Here is an 18,299-nt window from a genome sequence, read left to right as displayed (position 1 = left end):
TTGTCAAGCAGCGGCCAATCAGGGCAGGGGATGGAGGCAAGTGGGGGTCGCTGGAGGAGAGCCTCGGCCTCGCGAGCCGCAGCTGCAGGTGGAGTGGGCTAGGGGGCGAGGAAGCGAGGGGGCGTACGGTGGGCCCTGGACCGGGCCGAGCCAGGCGGGGCCGGGCCGGGCTGCGGCGGAGAGGGTTCTGGCGCGGGGAGGTTGGAACCCGTCCCCGCAAGCTGAACGGAGTGGGAGGATCAGGGGAGGCCAAGGGACCAGCCTTAGCCCCGGCTGGGGCGGGACAGGCGTGGAGGCCTGAGAACCAATCCAGGAAGGCCGGAAGCAGAGCTGGGGGTCTGCCGGAGGGTGGGTGATGAATCGGGACGCTGGAAGCAGGAGAGTGAATGAATGGGGATTATGGTGGCAGAGGGGAAAGAGCAATAAAGGGGGCCTGGCGAGGCAGGGACCAAATTAGGGAGCTCAGGAGACAAGATGTGTGCGAATGGAGGACACAGGAGGCAGGGAGAAATGGAGGACTAGCGAGGCAGGACTGGGGAACCAGGAGAAAGGGGATGGAGAGGAGAGGTTTCCTGGGGAAAAGGCTTGGAGGAAGAGGGGAGGAGGCACCGTAGATGGCCTTTTAGAGTTGAGGAGTCATACCGACTCATGCCAGGCTGGAGACCTAGTTCCCAGCACTGTCCTTGGGAATTTCAGAGACCAGGAGTAGTTCCCTTGCCACAAACTGGGGGTGGGCGTGGGGGAATGCGTCCTCGGGACCCTGTTTGACGTTCTCCCCAGAGAAGACTTCAGTACCTGTCCCTGGGGTGCCTCTCCTGGGCCCCTAAGCTGTAGCCTTGACTCCACCCCCTTCCCATAGGTCAGACAAAACAGTGACTCCCAGAAATCTGTCTGATCGGCGGCCATGTGCTCTTCCCCGCCCCACTGCGGCTGCTGCATCTCAGGCACCAGCCTCCTGGAGCAGAGCCTCCTCCCATCTTCCTGGTCTCTGGGAAGACCTTCTTTTTCCCTGTGTTCCAAGTCGCCCTGTCTGAGGTGCCCCTGTCTCCTGATTCTCTAATTCAATTTGTAGTGCAGCTCCTGGCTCTGGTGGCTTTGGTGGGTGTCTGTCTTTACCAAGTGGCTTCGATGATGCAGGGAGTTGCAGCTGCAGTCTCTAAATCAGGGCCCCTGTCCTGAGCTCCCACTGCGTGTTTCCTAACAAGCCATCCCTTCTGTTTGTGTTCCAGCCGACTGTTGAGCTGAGATGGCTCAGCCTGACATTTCATGATCCAGGATTCTGCCAGACGTGCTCAGGCTGCTGCTGTGGCTGCTGTGGCTGATTTAAAACTGAGTCGGTCCAGAGCCAGGAGAAAGGCATTCCCTCTGCCTGGATGTGTGGGAACTCCCTGCCAACTTGATTGGCGGATCTGGGGGGGATCCACCCCCACCCCTGGAGGAAAACAGTCTGTTTTGTGGGTGGAGCATCAGGTGCCAGACAGCTGAAGGATGGCCACCCCTGTGGTCACCAAGGTGGCCTGGAAGTTGCGTGAGTGGTTTTCTTTTTCTTTCTTTCTCACTCCATTTACCCTGTTAGCTGTTTGTTACTGGGGTAGCCTGAACCCCCAGCTTTGTCTTCAGTTCTTGGCACAAGGGGAGACTCCCAGGCCTTGGAGTGAGACAGAACAAGATGCAAAGCGTGACTTTAGCACTTAGCTGGGTAACATTGGCCAGGCAACCAAACCTCTCGGAGGCTTAGTTTCCTGTCTGTACAATGCAATGATCACACCTACGTTCTACAGTTGCTGAGAGATTCAAGTGAGAAAATGAATATAAGAAAGCACTTAGTGCGGGATTTCTGGTTAGGCTGACAGGCGGGATGGGGCAAAAAATCCTGAAAGATATTCTTGGCATTTTCAGACATCTCAAAGTCAAACTTCCCCCATCGGATGAGGGCATCTTGGGGCGGGGGCCAGGGCGAGAGGGTCGGCAGAGGGCTGTCGGCAGGACTCAGGCATGTAACTGAGTGTGAGCATGACCCACTCCCGTAGTGACTCTGTGCAGCAGCTCTGAACGCTGATCTGAGGACCTCTTTATACTCTAAAAGATTACAGAGGGCCCCAAAGAGATTTTGTTTATGAGGGTTATGTCTATCATTATTTACCACGTTAGTAATACTGAGACATTTTTGCACAAGGATATATAATTAAACATACCATCAGTGATGATGTCATCATGTCATGTATCTTCTGGAAAACTCCACTATAGTCTTATGAGCAAACAACAGCATTAAAGTAAATTACCATCTTAGTACAGTTATAAAAATAGTTTTATTCTCTTGGACCCCCGCGAAGACTCACAAGGGTACCAAGTTTCCCCAGATCATTTTTTTTTTTGAGGATTGGTGCCCAAACTGGTTGCCCTGTTCTGAGTTGTCCCTGGGCAGTTTCCAGAAGCTAGAGCAAGGCTCTTTCATTTTTAACTATGGGAACTTGAGCAAAGCTATTTCCTGGGCCTCTGTGTCTTTATTTATAAAATGAGAGGTTTGGACCATTTTCAAATTATTCCTCTAAGCCCTCGAGTTCTGGGAGAATCCTGTTAAGGTCTCCCCAGGAAGGTGCGCTTTGGACTGAGTGGTTTTGTATTTACTGGGGTTATGTATCTATCCCTTTAACAGATGGCCTTTCCCGAGACTAGAGCCAGGCATTAGGGGAGGCAGTAGGGGGTAAAGTAGACCAGGTCCCTGTGAAATGGGGGGCAGAGCCTGGGAAGAGTGACTGGCAGGAAACATCGCCACACCCCTCCATCTCTCCTTGAATCTAAGCTGGGACATGTGCTTTGGCTCAATTAACCAGATGATAGGGCGTGGGGTAGGGAAGTATCGTAGGCTTCCTGAGCCACATGCACGAGGCCCTGAGGCTGGAAGTTCAGTGCATTGGAGAAGTCTGGGGAGCCAGGGGCTGCAGCACCGCGTTGGGGAGAGTGTGGTCCCGCAGAGGCTGGGGAGGATCCCAGCCCTTCTGAGACTTTGCTTTAGCTGAAAGGCAAGGCCAGGCTGTGAAAGTGTTCAGGTGGGAGGTCACGTGTTTGGCGTTTGACAATTTCATGCTCACGGCATTTTTGCTGTCTGAAGAGCCCAAGGCCAGTGACCTCTGGCTCCTTGTGGCTCTAGAGTCTGAGAATCAGAAGGTGCTTGGCCCGCATGGGGTCATTGAATCCTAGGTCTTTACAAGTCCTTGGCGCCTCTGGCCAGAATACGGTGTTCCCAGATCTGCCTGGGACATGGGGTGCAGGCTGTGCCACTTGTGCTTGGGAAGCTGGCTGGCATGGCCATCTGCCACAGGGCGGGGCAGCAGGCGCCAGCCTGGCCTTCCTGTAGGTTCTGTGAGACCCTCATCTCTTTGCACAGAAATTGAGTACCCAGGCCTGGGCCGTCGGTGGGTGTGGTCCTTCAGCCAGAGGGGAGCTCTTGGCCACTGCCCTGTGCTGAGGCCTCCTCTGCATGGTGCTTGCGGTGTGCCCCCTCCTCCCGCCCAGCCCTCCAGGAGCTCCAGTCAGCCCCTGGTCAGGCTGGTTAGAGGGGAGTGGTCTGAGCCCTTCTAGAAGGGCCTAACCTCCAAATCCTTTCCACCCCAAAGTCTGTGGTTCTTCCAGCTGGATTCCCTGGCCCAGGAGCTATCTGACCAGGTGGTGGTATGAAGATGGGAACTTTGTCACTCTCATTCCCCCACTGTCTCGCCAGTGCTGGGCCTGGGACAGGCTCCCACGAATCAAATATATTATGAATTAATGGCTGTCTCAAGGGCCAGTAGTCCTGAGGCCCAGAGAGGGTTGGCAGTGTATCCAAGGAGGCCCAGTGAGGTGGGCCCAGCCAGAACTTTCCCTGGAAAGCATGAGCGCCGGGGTAGACACCCAGGCCTGTAGGTAGGTCCCAGGTGGGGAGCAGTGCACACATGAGTGTCATCGGAGAAGGGCAAAGGGCTCGAGGCCTGGGAACCAAGTGCCCAGGGAGCATGTGGTTCGTCCGCTCTCTGGGTTGGGCAGCACTTTGGCCCAGCAGAATTCTTGAGCAGACAAGCGTCTGTGGCTGGAGCCCCAGAGGATCCCAGGCTACTCTGTCCCTGCTGTGTCCAGAGGACAGAAGTTTCCTTGGTTAAGGTGCAGATTAGAGAGGGATGAGGTTCCTGGGCCCAGTTCCCTAACTTTCCTGTGGTCTGAGGCCTGTACCACAGAGACCCCCAGGCAGGGTGGAGGTCGTCACCCAAGCCAGCCTCCCAGTTGCTTCCTAGTTGCCTCAGGGTGTTGGCACGGTGGGGTTTTCCCTCCACCTGGGTGAGGAGACCTGTCTCATTTCCTCCCTCCTCTCAGGAGGGACACACTCAGGAATGAGCTTGGGGACCTGGGCTGCCTCTTGGCTCCTTGTCTGTGTCTTGCTCCCTTTGGAGCACTGATGCCCCTAGGCTTTACCTGCTGCCCCACTGCTGCCCCGAAAGGCTGGGCCAGGGGTCCCTGTGGCTGCCCACAGCTCCCACTCTGTCTGGTCAGCCCTCACTCCCACCCCCTCACACCTAGACTTCTCAGTCGGCTGCCCCCTCCTCATGCAGCCCAGCCGCCTGTGCCCACCCAGGGCCCCAGTGCCCACTGTCTTCAGGTGACTAGCCCTGAGCCTGCCTGACAACATAGAGCACCCGCTCCCTATGCAGCAGCTCAGTGAGCCAGGCCCTGTTACTCTCCCCGCTTACTAGCTGAGGAACCCAGTCCTCAGAGAAGGCGAGTGACTTGTCTAAGGCCACACAGCCTGCAATAGCAGAGCTCAGGTCAGAGCCAGGTCCACGGTTCTGAAGCTGTGGGCTGACGTCCTGGGTGAGCTCCCCTGGGCACAGCTTGTCTAGACTTGACCTAAACGGTTCCTAAAGTGTCTTCCCGAAAGAGAGCTTTGTGTGCACAGTGAGTGGCAGCTTGTGAGGTGCTTAGGGGGTACCATAGTTCCATGTTTTTTATCTTAATAATTGTTTTCCTTTTTCTTTTTGTATCACAGAAAAAATATAATACACATATCACACTTGTAATTTCATGAACATCATTGCTTACAAGACAGAGCTGAATAAAAATAGCAAGTCCATTTTAAAAACTGAGCATAGGGAGGCCAATAAGGTTACCAGTGGATGTGCAGAAAAAGGAAGAAAACAGTGAGGCCCAAGGGCGAGGCAGGGATGACTAGCGCTGAGAAATAGTCATATCTTTCAGACCCAGGCCCAGCCTTGTCAGCTGGTGCCGGGACGAGCGTCTGGGCCCAAAGAGAAGCTGACGGGGCAGAGCCCTCGAGAAAAGCCTCTGGTGCCAGAGCTGGTGGCCACGCGGGGCCAAGCCCACCCTCCCCCACGTGGCCCATCCAGCCCCCTGACTGCCTGCCCCCCCCCCCCCCCCCCGTGCTCTTTCCTGTGTAGAAGAGATCGTCGCCCATGCCAGCAATGTGTCCTCGCTGGTGCTGGGCAAAGGCTCCGGGCGGCTGCTGGCAACAGGAGGGGACGACTGTCGTGTCAACCTGTGGTCCACCCACAAGCCCAACTGCATCATGGTAAGTCTCCATTGGCCAGTGGGGGGCGGGGCAAGGAGCGGGAGGGGACTGTGAGCAGGGCGGGGCTGGGGGCAGAGGCAGGCACCCGTTCCTCTGGGTGCCTGTCCCAAGGGTAGGGGACAGAGCACAACATCCCTGCCTCCCCCGGCTGTCTGCTCAGGGAGACCCAGGGCAACCCCAGATGGCAGGGACATCAGAACTGGGGACATCACCCGGCCGTGGGACAACACCCCAGGGAGCCTGCAGGAGAAGGCCAAAATGAATTTGAGCCTGCCCTACGCAGGGCCCATCCGCCCACCCGTCAGCTGTGTTGAGGGCAATGGTAGACCCCCTACCTCATTCCACTGGAAGGGCTTCAGGGCGCTTGGCTGGAGCCGGCTCCTGAACAGCACTGTCCCCTGCTCACACGACGACACCCAGTGTCGAAAACTGATTTCCAAAACAGGAAATCACAGAGGAGGAAAAGATACAACAATGAATTGTATGAAGTTCCATTCACTGCGTTGGTATTTCGGTCTGTGCCCCTGTAGGTGCTGATACAGATACAGAGACACGCACATGCATGTGGGTGCAGAGGTATGCATTTCTGTGCACGCATGCATGTGCAAGCACATATATGTGTGCACACACAGAAATATATAGCGAAACATTTTCAGAATGATACCTCACACTTCTGTGGCCTGGTTGTTAAAAATAATCTGTGAGCATTTTCCTGTGTCAACAACTGCCCTCTCACGACATGATCTTTAATGGCTCTGTGGTGTGCCTTTGTGGGGAGGACCAGAACTAGCTGCGCCCCACCCGCTCCCAGTGTGGAAGTCAGGTGCGGCCCGGTGGCCCTGCTTGGCCTCACTGAACATTCTCATCTGCCTGGGTCTTAGAACAGATCTGTGATCGATGCATTAAATCCAGAGGGGTGCGCTTTTTAAAAACGCTTTCAAAACAGGTTGCCAGATTGCCCTCCAAAAATCCATTTACGCTCGCACCGGGAGCTGGGAGCCTTGCTCTCCCCCCGCAGCCGTGCAGCACAGGGTGATATCACGCGCTTGACTCTTGGCTCGCGCGTTTGACTCCTGGGGTTCATACCAAGATGTGCTTCTGCTGATGGTGTTTGGGAGTCAGACCAGCTGTTTCTGAGGAGGAGTTTTACTGTCCCCAACCCCCATGGGGAACGGTCTTAGCAAACACTGATGGAGTCACCGCTGTGCCTTGGGGTTGGGAGCGACACGCCATGGACTTCAGACTCCGGCCTGTCCCCAGAAAGCTGGAAATGCCGGCACTTCCCGCCCCTCCCTCCTCAGCTCGGCCCGGCCCGGCTCTGGCTGGCTCTGAGTTGGATGAGACTGTACTTTCCAGCAGAGTGGCTCCCAGGCTGTGGGCTCTGAGAGCCCCTTCCTGGGAGTGCGGCTGGGTCCTCCGGGGATCCAGGCAGCTCAGAGGGGCCAGATGGGGGCTGTTGGCAAGCCAGGCCTCAGCTCTGCCGTAGTTTTCCCTCCTGAGGGCCTTGAGCCAGGCACAGGGTGGAGGTGGAGCAGCGCCTAGGTGGGCGGCGGTTTGGACCCAGACTAAAGGGTCAGTGGCTGCCCTCTGGGGGCACAGGGCCATTTCTGCAGGGGGCGTCTATGTCACGGGCACAGTGAGCAGGGAAGGGGTTGGAGTGTGACCGGGGTCCGGCCCACCGTTAGCCCTGGGAGCTAAGGCCAAGGCCAAGGGAAGCGGCTGCCCAGCGTCTGTGGAAGAGCATGGGTGTGGCTCTGTTGCTTGGGCCACTTCTTGCTGACATATTTCCTGGGGACCCATAATTTTGGGCAGCAGCTTGGGGTCTGTCCAGGACGTGCGCTGAAGCTCCCACCTTCTCCCTGCAGAGCCTGACGGGCCACACGTCCCCAGTGGAGAGTGTCCGCCTCAACACCCCCGAGGAGCTCATCGTGGCCGGCTCCCAGTCGGGCTCCATCCGCGTCTGGGACCTGGAAGCTGCCAAAAGTAGGCCCCGGCGCTTGCCTTCCCCGCTCGTCCCCTGCGGCCCTGCTGGACCGCGTACCATAGAGTGTGGTGGCCCCCCGCCCCACCGCTCCCATGAGCCCGGCAGCAGCGACTGCCCTCCTATCTGAGCGCTGGCATCAAAGAGGTGCCTAGTGAAGTCCGAACGGACAACTGTGTGGATTCAGAACCTGGGAGGACCTTAAGTGCCACCAGGGGCCATGCAGGACGTGTGCAGGAGTGAGGTGGCTGTGTGGGACATACTAGGGGGAGCCCTGAATTGGGGGCAGCCCCTTCAGCTTCTCTAACTATTGCCTGCAGGGGTGGGGCTGGGGGGCCAGGCCTTCTGTTTCCCTTGCGCTTTGCTTTAATTTAGTTCTCACCTTTATAGGAGTTAGACAGAGTTTAAGTCAGATACTGGTAGTTCTACAGATACAATGAAAAAAAGAGGCCTTTGCCCCTCTCCTTCCCGTTCTCAGAGGCCTCAACCTCCTTTCCTTTCACCTGGTGTTTCGCTCTTTCCCTCCATCTTTCTAAACAACGTGGCTATACTGCAGTTTCTATCTCAAAATGTTTTATACATTAGCACAGAACGCTGTGCAGGCCAACACCAAGAGGTCCAAGTAAACCTGTTTGCTCGCTGTTTCCTGCCCGCCTCTCGTCTGCCCTTCCAGCATGTCAGGCGGGAGGCCACCCGTGGCCTGAAGGACGGGAGAGGAAAGGGTGGTGTGGATTTTGGCAAGGCCGCTTTTCCAGAAGAGAGCCCCCTGCCTGGCTGGGAGCACAGGCCTCTGGGCCTCCCCTGCGGGTGTGCTCTGCCTCTGCTACAGGACGGTGCCGGCAGCCACGCATGCCCCGGCGCCAGGCCCAGCCTGCCCAAGAGCAGCGGTCTTCTTATGTAGACGGCACCCTGGGGCCTCGTGGGCGATGCCTGCCCACCGAGTGGTGGGCTGCTTAAGAAGGACAGACCCTGGGGTCTCTTAGGTAACAAGTGGGCTGCAGGCTTGGCGTCTCAGCATGCGGCCCCACTGCCTGGCCACGCACAGGGCCACGGCCTCACACGGGGGGCATTGCTGGACTCACGGGGCTGGGGCGGAACAAGGCCGCTGCCTGGGCTCCAGCTGAGAAAGCAGAAAGGCCCGGGCTGAGGGCGGTTCTCCATCTGGGGAGCCTCTGCCTGGCCCCTGGTCCCAGTGGATGGCACCAGCCATTCACCAGGCACCGAGGAGCAAGGGGCAAAAGAGGAGACAAGGGCCGACCATTTCACACATAAGGGAAATGTGAGAATTCCTAAGATGGGTAGAGAATGAAAACTGAAGACCGCTGTCTGGAGGCCCTGGGCACCGGACTCCCAGGGCTGGCTGCTCTCGAGCTCGTCACAGACACGTGGACCAGACCCCACTCCCAGCCCGTGGCTTGTAAGCGGTAGCCCAGCCTATGGCTTTCACTAAGCCTCCAGGGGGTTCCGGTGCAGAGCCAGGTCCATCGGGCCTTGAGTGTGGTGACGGCTGTGAGTGGCAGGAGCTGGGACTTGCATCCTGGCGTCAGATTCCCGCCCCCACGCTCTCCATTGTCATTTGCTGCCTTGAGTATGGGGGTCTCTCTGGTGGGAGAGAAATTGGTCCTCGGCAGCCTTGGCAGGAAGAGCTGAGACCACAGGCCCACCTCCACCCCTCCCACCGCGGCGTGAGTGGAAGGGACAGGCCAACCGGCCCCCCGGTACAGAAGGGTCTGGAAGAGCCGCTGACACGCCGGTTGCTCTGGGAGGCAGCCCGTCACTGGGGGGTTCGGGTGGAGGACGGGCAGCTGCTCGGCTGGGAGGGCTCGGAGGTTCCCTCATGGGGCCCCTGTGACAGATCCTGTGACGGAGGCCTTCGGAGGGCCCTCCTGGGACAGAAGAGCAAAGGCAGAAGTCACGCCTGAAGAATGCGGTCCTGCCTGCTTTTTGTGGCACGGCCAGAGGGCGGGGCGGGTGCCCAGGATGCCACAGGAAGGCGGCCTGCGCTTCCTGAAGCCGAAGCCGAAGCGGGGCCCACGCAGGGCGGGGCTCGCCACAGTGTCTCGGGGTGTGGCAGCATTTGGGAACCTGGCTGTGGGATGCAGAGCGAGTGGGCCGAGGCAGGAGCCAGCCTGAGTCTGCCCCCTTCAGGCCCCGGACTGGGCGGCGGGTGGCCGAGGCCTCCTGGACTGGACACGCAGCACTGAGCCCCTGCTGGCACGTGCCCCCTACAGAGAGCGGGGAGGGGCAGCCTCGCAGGGTTTGGTGCGATTGAGTTAAATACTCAGTGGACAGATGCGCCAGGTGCCCTGTCACACTCCATGAAGGACGTAAAGGGAGTGCAGTCCCAGCTCGTGGGACGAGTGGGTGTGGTAGACAGTGGGACGGACTTCGTTCTCAGTGCGGGTGACAGCCAGAGCAGCTCGCTGTTACCCGCTCTCAGCTGCGCCTGGCCTGCCCTGGGAGCCTGAGACAAAGGTGACCCAGCGGCTCAAGGGTCAGGTGCCTGGTTTACTCTGGCTCTGCTCCTTGCCGACTGGCCTCCGGTGGGCTGCCTCCCCCTCGGAGCCTCTGGCCCTTGGCCACCCCCCGGCTTCGCTGGGGTTGGGGGCCCTCATGCCCAGAAACCACTCAGCCTGTTCGGGGAACCCTGGAGGTGCTCAGCGGATGTTCCGGGACAGGGGAGGTGCCCAAAAGGCCATGGCATTGAGTAGTGGGTCATCATTGGGACCACAAGATGCAGACCCGGGACAAGTGTCCTGACGCCTAAGGAGAAGAGAAGGAAACAGAAGAAAGCATGAAATCAGGACTTGTGCAGGAAGAAATTACAGAGAATTACAACTGGCGTTTATTGAGCACTTACCTCATGTCAAGCCCACGCTAAGAACTTGATGTCCATCTTATTACATAATTCTGACTGACCCGATGTGAGAGAGAGTAAAGGATTGCCCAGGGTCACACAGCAAACCAGGAGCAGAGCCAAAGACGCTGCCCATTCTGCCTGGCCCCCAGAGCCCTGGGCCTGGACCTTGAGGGACAAAGACCGTCACACGATAGTTTAATTCGCCCAGTGTTTGGAGCTCGACTCCTGTCCCTAAAGCGTTACGTCACGTCTGTGTGCATATCTCCTGCAACAGAGAGCTCTCCGCCTGTCCAGCACCCCCTTCACCTTGGCTCAGACCTGAGGATGGCCGGTTCCTGTGCCACTTGGCCCTGGCTCCATGGGGCGATCGGTTTCATTCAGACAGTGGAATTATAAATCTTTTAAAAAGCAAGAGACACGAGGCCAGAAAGAGGAGGCAAATTTGATTGGTACCAGAGACAGAAACACGATTTGCCTGTGGGCCGAGCTGGGCCAGACCATGGAGCTGCCTGCGGGACCTAGAAGGGTGGGAGACTTGGACGTGATGTGCCCCTTGCCCCTGAGGCTCTGAGGCCCTAAGGCCCCAGGCATGTCCTCCTGTGCTCTCTGTTCTCACAGCTTGTCCTAGCAGCCGCCCTCCCCGGGACAGAGGGCCAGTGTGCATGCCAGGGACACCCCAGGCGCCCTCCTTGAGGCCTGTGCCTACCACTTCCCTCTGCCTGGCACTGCTCACCCTTCGCTCCCAGAACATACTGGGCTGAGCCAGAGGTGCAAGCTGGGGGGATTGCACGATAGTTTCGGAGGGCTCAGGCAGTAACAGAAATGGCTGTCGTCAGGAGGAAAACAGGAAGGTAGTAGGGCGGTAGGACCCTAGTTGGTTCCCTCCCCACAGTACCCAATTTTAAAATCTCTTACTCTTCAGTTAATGTTATAGCACCCACAAACACAACAGCCCTTTTCCTCCAGCTGTTTTGTACACCTCTCACGTCATCATCTCTGCTTTCTTGTTAGTTCTTCGCACACTCATGGGACACAAAGCCAACATCTGCAGCCTGGATTTCCACCCGTATGGCGAGTTTGTGGCCTCAGGCTCCCAGGACACGAACATCAAGGTGAGGAGGCGCTGCTCTGAGCCCTGCGCCTCCCGCTGGGCTGCAGTGGGACCCGGCCCTGTGTCCTTTCTCAGGGGGTGGGTTTTGGCTCTTTGTGGGGGCCTCTTCTCTCTCTGCGGCAGTGTTCACACCCTCCTGGGGAAGGAAGGTGTGGAGGCGCTCGCCAGATGTTTCGGCCTGGAATTACCAGCTTTAGTAAAGCTTGGCTCCGTCGTTTTGGGGTGCGGTGGCCTGGAGGGGCCCAGAGCCTTTCTCTGTCCACAGCCACACACTGCCCTCCAGCCCCGGCTTTAGGCCTCGCCAGCCCAAGCCCGCCCGGGCCGTGACCTGTCCTGACTCTGCCCCTCTGCTCCTCTCCCCGCAGCTCTGGGACATCAGGAGGAAAGGCTGTGTCTTCCGGTACAGGGTAAGGAAGGTGCCCGCTGCTCCTTGCGTGTATGGGGCCCAGGCTGGCAGGGGCCAGAGGGCCCTGCTGGCCACCGTGGGTGGGAACGTGAGAAACGAAAGTCCCCCAGTGAGAAGCATAAATCGAGTGGAGCAGGCTGCTGTGGGTGGTCCACCTGGACCCCCCAGCTCTCCAGGAATTCCCTCGGAACCATGGTTACCAAGCTGTGCCCCATGCTCTGGTTTTACAGGCAGGGAACGGGTATCGTCAGAGGAGGGGGTGGCCTGCTCATAGGAGTTTGGGAGCATTGAGTTGAGCACAGAATTATTATTGGAGGTTTTTAGACCCTTTGACATTACAGGTGGGCAATCTTGATTTCTTGAAGCACCCTGCAGGGCTGGGGTCCGTGACCTCATAGGGAGCCGTGTTCCTCTGTGGCATCTCCCATACCCCTATCCCCTTATTGCCTGCTCCCCGGGGGTGGCGGGAAGGGGAGCCCGCTGAGCCAGGCCCCCAGGGTGAGCCCCGTGCCTGTGCTCTCCTCAGGGGCACAGCCAGGCCGTGCGGTGTCTGCGGTTCAGCCCCGACGGGAAGTGGTTGGCGTCGGCTGCAGATGACCACACAGTGAAGGTGCCTCCCGGGCTGGCCTGGGCCAGGGCTGGGGGCTGACCACACTCAGGCAGGGTCCTCACCGCCCTCCTGACGGGTTGCGTGTCCCAAGCCCATCCAGACTGGAAGGTGGTGTGTGGATAAAAAGCTCAGGCTGGGATGGGGGGCGAGCAGGCAGCGGCAGGGCCCGGCCTGGTCCTGATGTGCACCGCGCCCTGCCCCAGCTCTGGGATCTGACTGCCGGCAAGATGATGTCTGAGTTCCCCGGCCACACGGGGCCTGTCAGCGTGGTGGAGTTTCATCCCAACGAGTACCTCCTGGCTTCCGGCAGCTCTGACAGGTGAGGAGACACAGGTGACTGCCATTCCTCACATCCCTGCCTCTTGAGTGTATGTGCATCTGTCCCCTGCCTGTCTCTCTGTCCCAGGGTGTCGTATGCCTGATGTGCCTCTGTAGAATGAATTCACTGCCAGCCAGCCCGGATGGGGGCCGGGTCCCATCCGTCCCCTGACTTTGGTTCCTGGACGCGTCCTGGGCCTTCGAGGGCGTGTCCAGACCCAAAGCCCGTGCTCATCTCCCGTGCCCTGGGTCCCCTCTCCCTGCCTGTGTAGGGCCCGCCTCGGCCCAAGGCTTCGCTCTTCAGGAGCAGGGGTGGGGAGGAAAGGAGCCGGCTGCCCCAGAGGCGGGACCTGGCTTCCCCTACAGCCTGGCCACCTTTGCAGGACCATCCGTTTCTGGGATCTGGAGAAATTCCAGGTGGTGAGCTGTATCGAAGGGGAGCCGGGGCCCGTCAGGTACGCAGGCAGCTGGGCAGTGGGCCCAGCCCCTCTCCTGGGGAGGTGGGGCGTGGACGTGGGTGGGCTCCTCCCATCTCTGCGTCTGCCCCCTCGTGTCCTCGGTCCCTGAGCCTCCCCAGGTTTCTCAGGACCATGGTCCCCTCTCACCTGGCCCAGGAGCATCCTCTTCAACCCCGATGGCTGCTGCCTGTACAGCGGCTGCCAGGACTCACTGCGCGTCTACGGCTGGGAGCCCGAGCGCTGCTTTGATGTGGTCTCAGTCAGCTGGGGCAGGGTGGCCGACCTGGCCATCTGCAACGACCAGTTGGTGAGAGAGCAGTCGCCCGTCGCCCACCGCCCACCCTGCCATCGGGCCACCCAGCTGCTTTCACGAGCCCATCAGGCCCCCACCTCCCTCTGCCCCTGTGGGGACCCTGCCCACCCGTACCCTAGCCACTGCCGCGAGGGGCCCCACCCCAGCTCTGCCCTCCCTGCAGATAGGCGTGGCCTTCTCCCAGAGCAACGTCTCCTCTTATGTGGTGGACCTGACACGGGTCACCAGGACAGGCACGGTGGCCCAGGACCCCGTGCAGGACAGCCGGCCCTTGGCTCAGCAGCCACCCCTCCCTACCGCCCCCCTTCGGCGCATCTACGAGCGGCCCAGCACGACCTGCAGCAAGCCTCAGAGGTGGGCTCGGGGCCCGGGAGGCAGCCTGTCTCTGGGATGACTTCGGGGGGCCCAGCCTGACCTCACGCCCCGGCCCCCTTTCGGCCACCCTGCAGGGTGAAGCAGAACTCGGAAAGCGAGCGCCGCAGCCCCAGCAGCGAGGATGACCGGGACGAGCGGGAGTCTCGGGCCGAGATCCAGAACGCAGAGGACTACAACGAGATCTTCCAGCCCAAGAACAGCATCAGTGAGGCTGGGCTCCCCGACTTCGAACCCTGGCGCCCCCTTCTGTGAAATGGATGCAAATGATCCTTTCCAGGATGGTGCCCGTGTATTTCCTAATTCCCAGCCCCCCGCGGGTCGGGCTCTGTTGCTGGGTCCTCCAGGCCCCAGCAGAGCCCTGGCAGCCCCTTAGTCCCCGGAGCTAAGAAAGGCCCGCAGTGCAAATGGGTGGGAGGGTCCAGGGTCCCAGGTCAGCAGCCGCATGCCTGGGAACCACCTTCCATCCCATGTTCTGACCGGCCCCCGGACCCCAGGCCCCCTCAGCCCCAGGGGCTCAGACAGGAGCCTTGGGCAGCCAGCATGAATCCCCAACCCCCGTCGCCTCTACAGGTCGGACACCCCCCCGAAGAAGTGAGCCCTTCCCAGCACCCCCAGAAGACGGTGAGCGGGGGGGTGGGGGCGAGCCTGGCCTCCCAGCTCCCTGGTCCTCTACCCCCTGCACCCCGCCCCTTCCCCTCTGCCTCCCCTCTCTGGCACAACCCCAGCTTCCCTCCCACTGGCTAAGAGCACCTACTACGTGCTGGGCCCTGGTGGTCGAGCGAGAACGAGGCAGGCAGGCGCTCCCCTCGGGAGCCTGTACCCTAGTGAGGAGGGCGGACAGTAGACCACCATGCAGGCGGGCCTGGAGTCGATACACGCGCTGGGAACAAGCGGGGCCTGGGGAGAGAAGCCACCCACGCGTCACCAGCGCCCCCGGCACACGCGTTCCTCGTGGAGTGGCAGACCGCGGCCCCCTGGGGCTCCCTGGGTCCCCTCCACACGTGGTGCTAGACGCCCGCTTTCTGCCAGGCCTGGGACCAAGTAGGTAGAAAGTGAAGGACAGGTGCAGCCCCTGCCCTTAGGTCTCCCGAGGACCCACACTGCTGACACCGCCCTCCTTGGCTCCCCGCTGGCTCCGGCTCTGTGCCCCCAGTTACAGATGCTGTCAGGGTCTTACCCCGAGCCCTGCCTTCTTCCTGACCCAGAGATCCTTTCCTTTTGCCTCCAGACATGGCCACAGCCAAGGAGGCAGCAAAGCCCAGCCCAGCCACGGACACGCAGTTCCCGGTGCCAAACGTATGTCAGGGTAGAGGGCCGTGGCGTGAGGCCCAGGGAGGGGCTGGAGCCCTGACCCGGGGCTGGGGGCCTCCTGCCCAGGGGCAGAGGGAGCCCTCAGGCTGGCCGCCCACTGAGCTCCGGCCCTCCAGCTCGAGGTCCTGCCCTGGCCCCAGGTCGTCACATCCACCCCTGCGCCCAAGGCCGAGCCTGCCATCATCCCTGCTGCCCGGAACGAGCCCATTGGGCTGAGGGCTTCTGACTTCCTGCCCGTGAGTGGGGACCCAGCCCAGGGAGGGGGTGGAGGCCCGTGGGGCGAGGGTAGAGCTTTGCTGCCAGCATCTTGGTTCCCCCCCCACCCCACCAGGCGGTGAAGCTCCCCCAGCAGACAGAGCTGGTGGATGAGGACGCCATGTCGCAGATCCGCAAAGGCCACGACACCATGTGTGTCGTGCTCACCAGCCGCCACAAGAACCTGGACACCGTGCGGGCCGCGTGGACCACGGGCGACATCAAGGCAAGCGCCATCCCCAGCCTCAGGCCAAACCTAGCAGAGGGCCCCAGGGTGCAGGGAGGGGGGCAGGCAGCCCCGCCACCACCCTGTGGTTGACTTCTCCTTTTCCTTCCAACCTCGTCCTCATAAGCGGCCATTTATTACAAGCGGCCTCATAAGCACCGATATGGGCCTGGCTTTGCGCTCATCGTTTTAGGTGGCCTTTTTAATACCCCACAATAAACCCCATCGTCAGCACACCCAGGCAGGGGCCACTCCGTCCCCCGCCCCCCAGCCCCCCAGCCCTCTGTGACGGGCGCTCTGTTTGCACAGACGTCGGTGGACTCAGCCGTGGCCATCAATGACCTGTCGGTGGTCGTGGACCTCCTGAACATTGTCAACCAGAAAGCGTAAGTGGCTGTGGCGGGCGGAGCGGGCGGAGCGGGCGGGGCAGGGTGCTGAGGGCGCCTGTCCCTGGGCCTCTCCCCAGTTCCCTGTGGAAGCTGGACCTGTGCACCACGGTCCTGCCACAGATCGAGAAGCTTCTGCAGAGCAAGTATGAGAGGTATGTGTGGGGAAGCCCCGCCTGCCTCACAGCAGGGAGGGGAGGGGGCAAAGAGGCTTTTGCAGGGATCACGGGAAAGACCCCTCGGGGCGGGGCCCCCGTGAGGTGGCTGCGTCTGATCAGCCTCTGCCCATCTGTCTTTGTGTACTTGCTGTCTGTCTGTGGCTCCTTTTGTCCATCTGCCTCTGAAGCTATGTCCAGACGGGCTGTACCTCCCTGAAGCTAATCCTGCAGCGATTTCTGCCCCTGATCACTGACATCCTGGCAGCCCCACCCTCTGTGGGCGTGGACATCAGCCGGGAGGAGAGGTGAGGGGCCTGGTGAAGTGCCTGTGTTGGGAGCAGGGGTGCCACGCTGGGTGAGGGCACAGAGGCCCGGGGGCCCAGCCTGCTCGTGGTGGGCCCTGCTGAAACAGCTGTGGAGGAGGTCACTGTGCCCGGACAGAGCCCCTGGCTTGGGGTGTAGGGTGGGGGTAGCAGAGCCTGGGCCTCCATGGCCTGTCTTTGCCCTGAGCCCTGGTGTGGCCTGGCATGGCCCGGGGGAGGGGCAGGAGTAGTTAGGACAGGCGAGGCCCCAGGGTCAGGTGGGGGTCCAGCTGGCCACCTCAAGTGCTGCCCCTCTGCCCACAGGCTACACAAGTGCCGGCTCTGCTACAAGCAGCTCAAGGGCATCAGCGGCCTCGTCAAGAGCAAGTCGGGCTTGAGCGGCCGCCACGGCAGTGCCTTCCGGGAGCTGCACTTGCTCATGGCCAGTTTAGACTGAGGAATCCAGCGGGTGAGGGCACCTGGCAGCTCTTGGGGCCTGGCCTCAGCCTACACTCCTGTTCCCTGTGTGCCCACCGGCCCGTGAGCCTCTGCCCTGCCCCACTGCTGCCCTGTCGCCATCCTGGAGGCGACGGCACTGGCCCACCGGCCACCTCCACAGCCCCGAACTCGGACAACTGTCAGCAGTAGCTGCCCAGCTTTGCCCAACTCTTGCTTCCTGGGGCAGCCAAGCAAGCCCTGGGGCTGCTGCTGTAATTTATAAGGCAAATTTTATTAAATTTGTAACTATTTCCTGGTTTTCTTGCCGAGAGGGGCATATCTGGCCACAGGCTCTCCCAGGTCTGCAGGATCACCAGCCTGGCCTGGGCAGGGGCGGTGCATCAGGCTGTGGGGCCAGCAGGGGGCAGCAGAGTGCCAGGCCAACGGGAAAGGGCCAGTTCTGACTCATGGCGGGGGGGGGGGGGGGGGCGCGGGTGGGAGGGGAGAGGAGGCAGCAACTCTCCCTCCACAGCTGGGAGATAGGTGAGCCCCGCCGTCCCCTGCATCTCAGCCACACTCCCAGAGGTGCAGTGGGCCCCTCCCAGGCCAACAGCTGTGTCCTGCAGGGTGCCAGGACCCCCGTCTCACAGCCATGGCCAGCACTGCTGGCCTGGAGCCCAGCATGCGCCCCTGGCCCCAGGCAGCCTCCAGGCACGGGGCTGGGCGGGCGGTTCCCGTCCCCCCAGAACAGACCACCCTATGCAGGAGCCCCCAGGGCTGGCCGGCCAGCCCGAGCTGCCCCGACCCAGGGCTGAGCAGGGCTGACACAGCCCTGAGCAGGGGGCGTCCCTCCTGCTCCCGAGGCGGCAGCTGGCCATTCAGCCACTGCTGGAGGCCCCACTCACACAGTCTCCCCCCAAGGCTGGCACCAGGTACAGGCCAACACACCCCCATGGCAGGGGTGGGCGGCTGCCCGGCACTTGAGGTTGAGGTCCTGTAAACCTGGGGAGGAGGGTGGCACTCACCTGCAGCCAGTTCACTTACAGGACAAGTCCAGGGCCCAGCCATGGCTTCGCCCAGCCTCGAGGAGCCCCCATTTCCCACCTACGAGATGGAGGTGACAGCACTCTCTGTGGGCCAGTTGCTCACAGTCGGGAGGCGGGCGCCGGCCCCCGGCGCAGGTGTTCGGGACACGCCCGCCTGCCGGCCTGCCTTGGAGGGCCGTGGGGGCCGG

General features: G+C 60.8%; 1 protein-coding gene across 2 annotated transcripts; it reads left to right on the top strand.

Moving 5' to 3' along the window:
• The first annotated feature begins 3 nt into the window (after positions 1-3).
• KATNB1 (katanin regulatory subunit B1) lies at positions 4-17,312 on the top strand. 2 transcript variants are annotated; one of them, XM_054579094.1, is made up of 20 exons: positions 4-88; positions 1,230-1,528; positions 5,427-5,557; positions 7,423-7,540; positions 11,410-11,510; positions 11,875-11,916; positions 12,442-12,525; positions 12,729-12,844; positions 13,227-13,298; positions 13,458-13,608; positions 13,778-13,968; positions 14,064-14,194; positions 14,560-14,610; positions 15,218-15,285; positions 15,441-15,536; positions 15,632-15,781; positions 16,091-16,167; positions 16,248-16,322; positions 16,514-16,630; positions 16,952-17,312. In XM_054579094.1, the coding sequence occupies exons 2-20, from the start codon at positions 1,489-1,491 to the stop codon at positions 17,082-17,084; spliced, it is 1,944 nt and encodes a 647-aa protein (XP_054435069.1). In that variant the 5' UTR covers positions 4-88; positions 1,230-1,488; the 3' UTR covers positions 17,085-17,312. The 2 variants fall into 2 exon arrangements, with proteins under 2 accessions (XP_054435069.1, XP_054435068.1); XM_054579093.1 differs by having other exon boundaries at positions 15,417-15,536.
• Positions 17,313-18,299: the final 987 nt, after the last annotated feature.

This window comes from Pteronotus mesoamericanus, unplaced genomic scaffold (assembly GCF_021234165.1).
Source record: "Pteronotus mesoamericanus isolate MK-2021 breed Mesoamerican mustached bat unplaced genomic scaffold, CSHL_Meso_final contig_52, whole genome shotgun sequence".
In the NCBI taxonomy this organism is placed as follows: domain Eukaryota; kingdom Metazoa; phylum Chordata; class Mammalia; order Chiroptera; family Mormoopidae; genus Pteronotus; species Pteronotus mesoamericanus.
The sequence above is the reverse complement of the archived record's forward strand: the minus strand, read 5'-3'. Positions and strand labels throughout refer to the sequence as shown.

Bases quoted from the DNA above. Each gene is read 5' to 3' on its own strand.
- KATNB1 (XM_054579093.1), top strand. From the start codon at position 1,489: ATGGCCACCCCTGTGGTCACCAAGGTGGCCTGGAAGTTGC. The intron at 1,529-5,426 runs GTGAGTGGTTTT...TTTCCTGTGTAG, and splicing joins CAAGGTGGCCTGGAAGTTGC to AAGAGATCGTCGCCCATGCC. The intron at 16,168-16,247 runs GTAAGTGGCTGT...GCCTCTCCCCAG, and splicing joins AACATTGTCAACCAGAAAGC to TTCCCTGTGGAAGCTGGACC.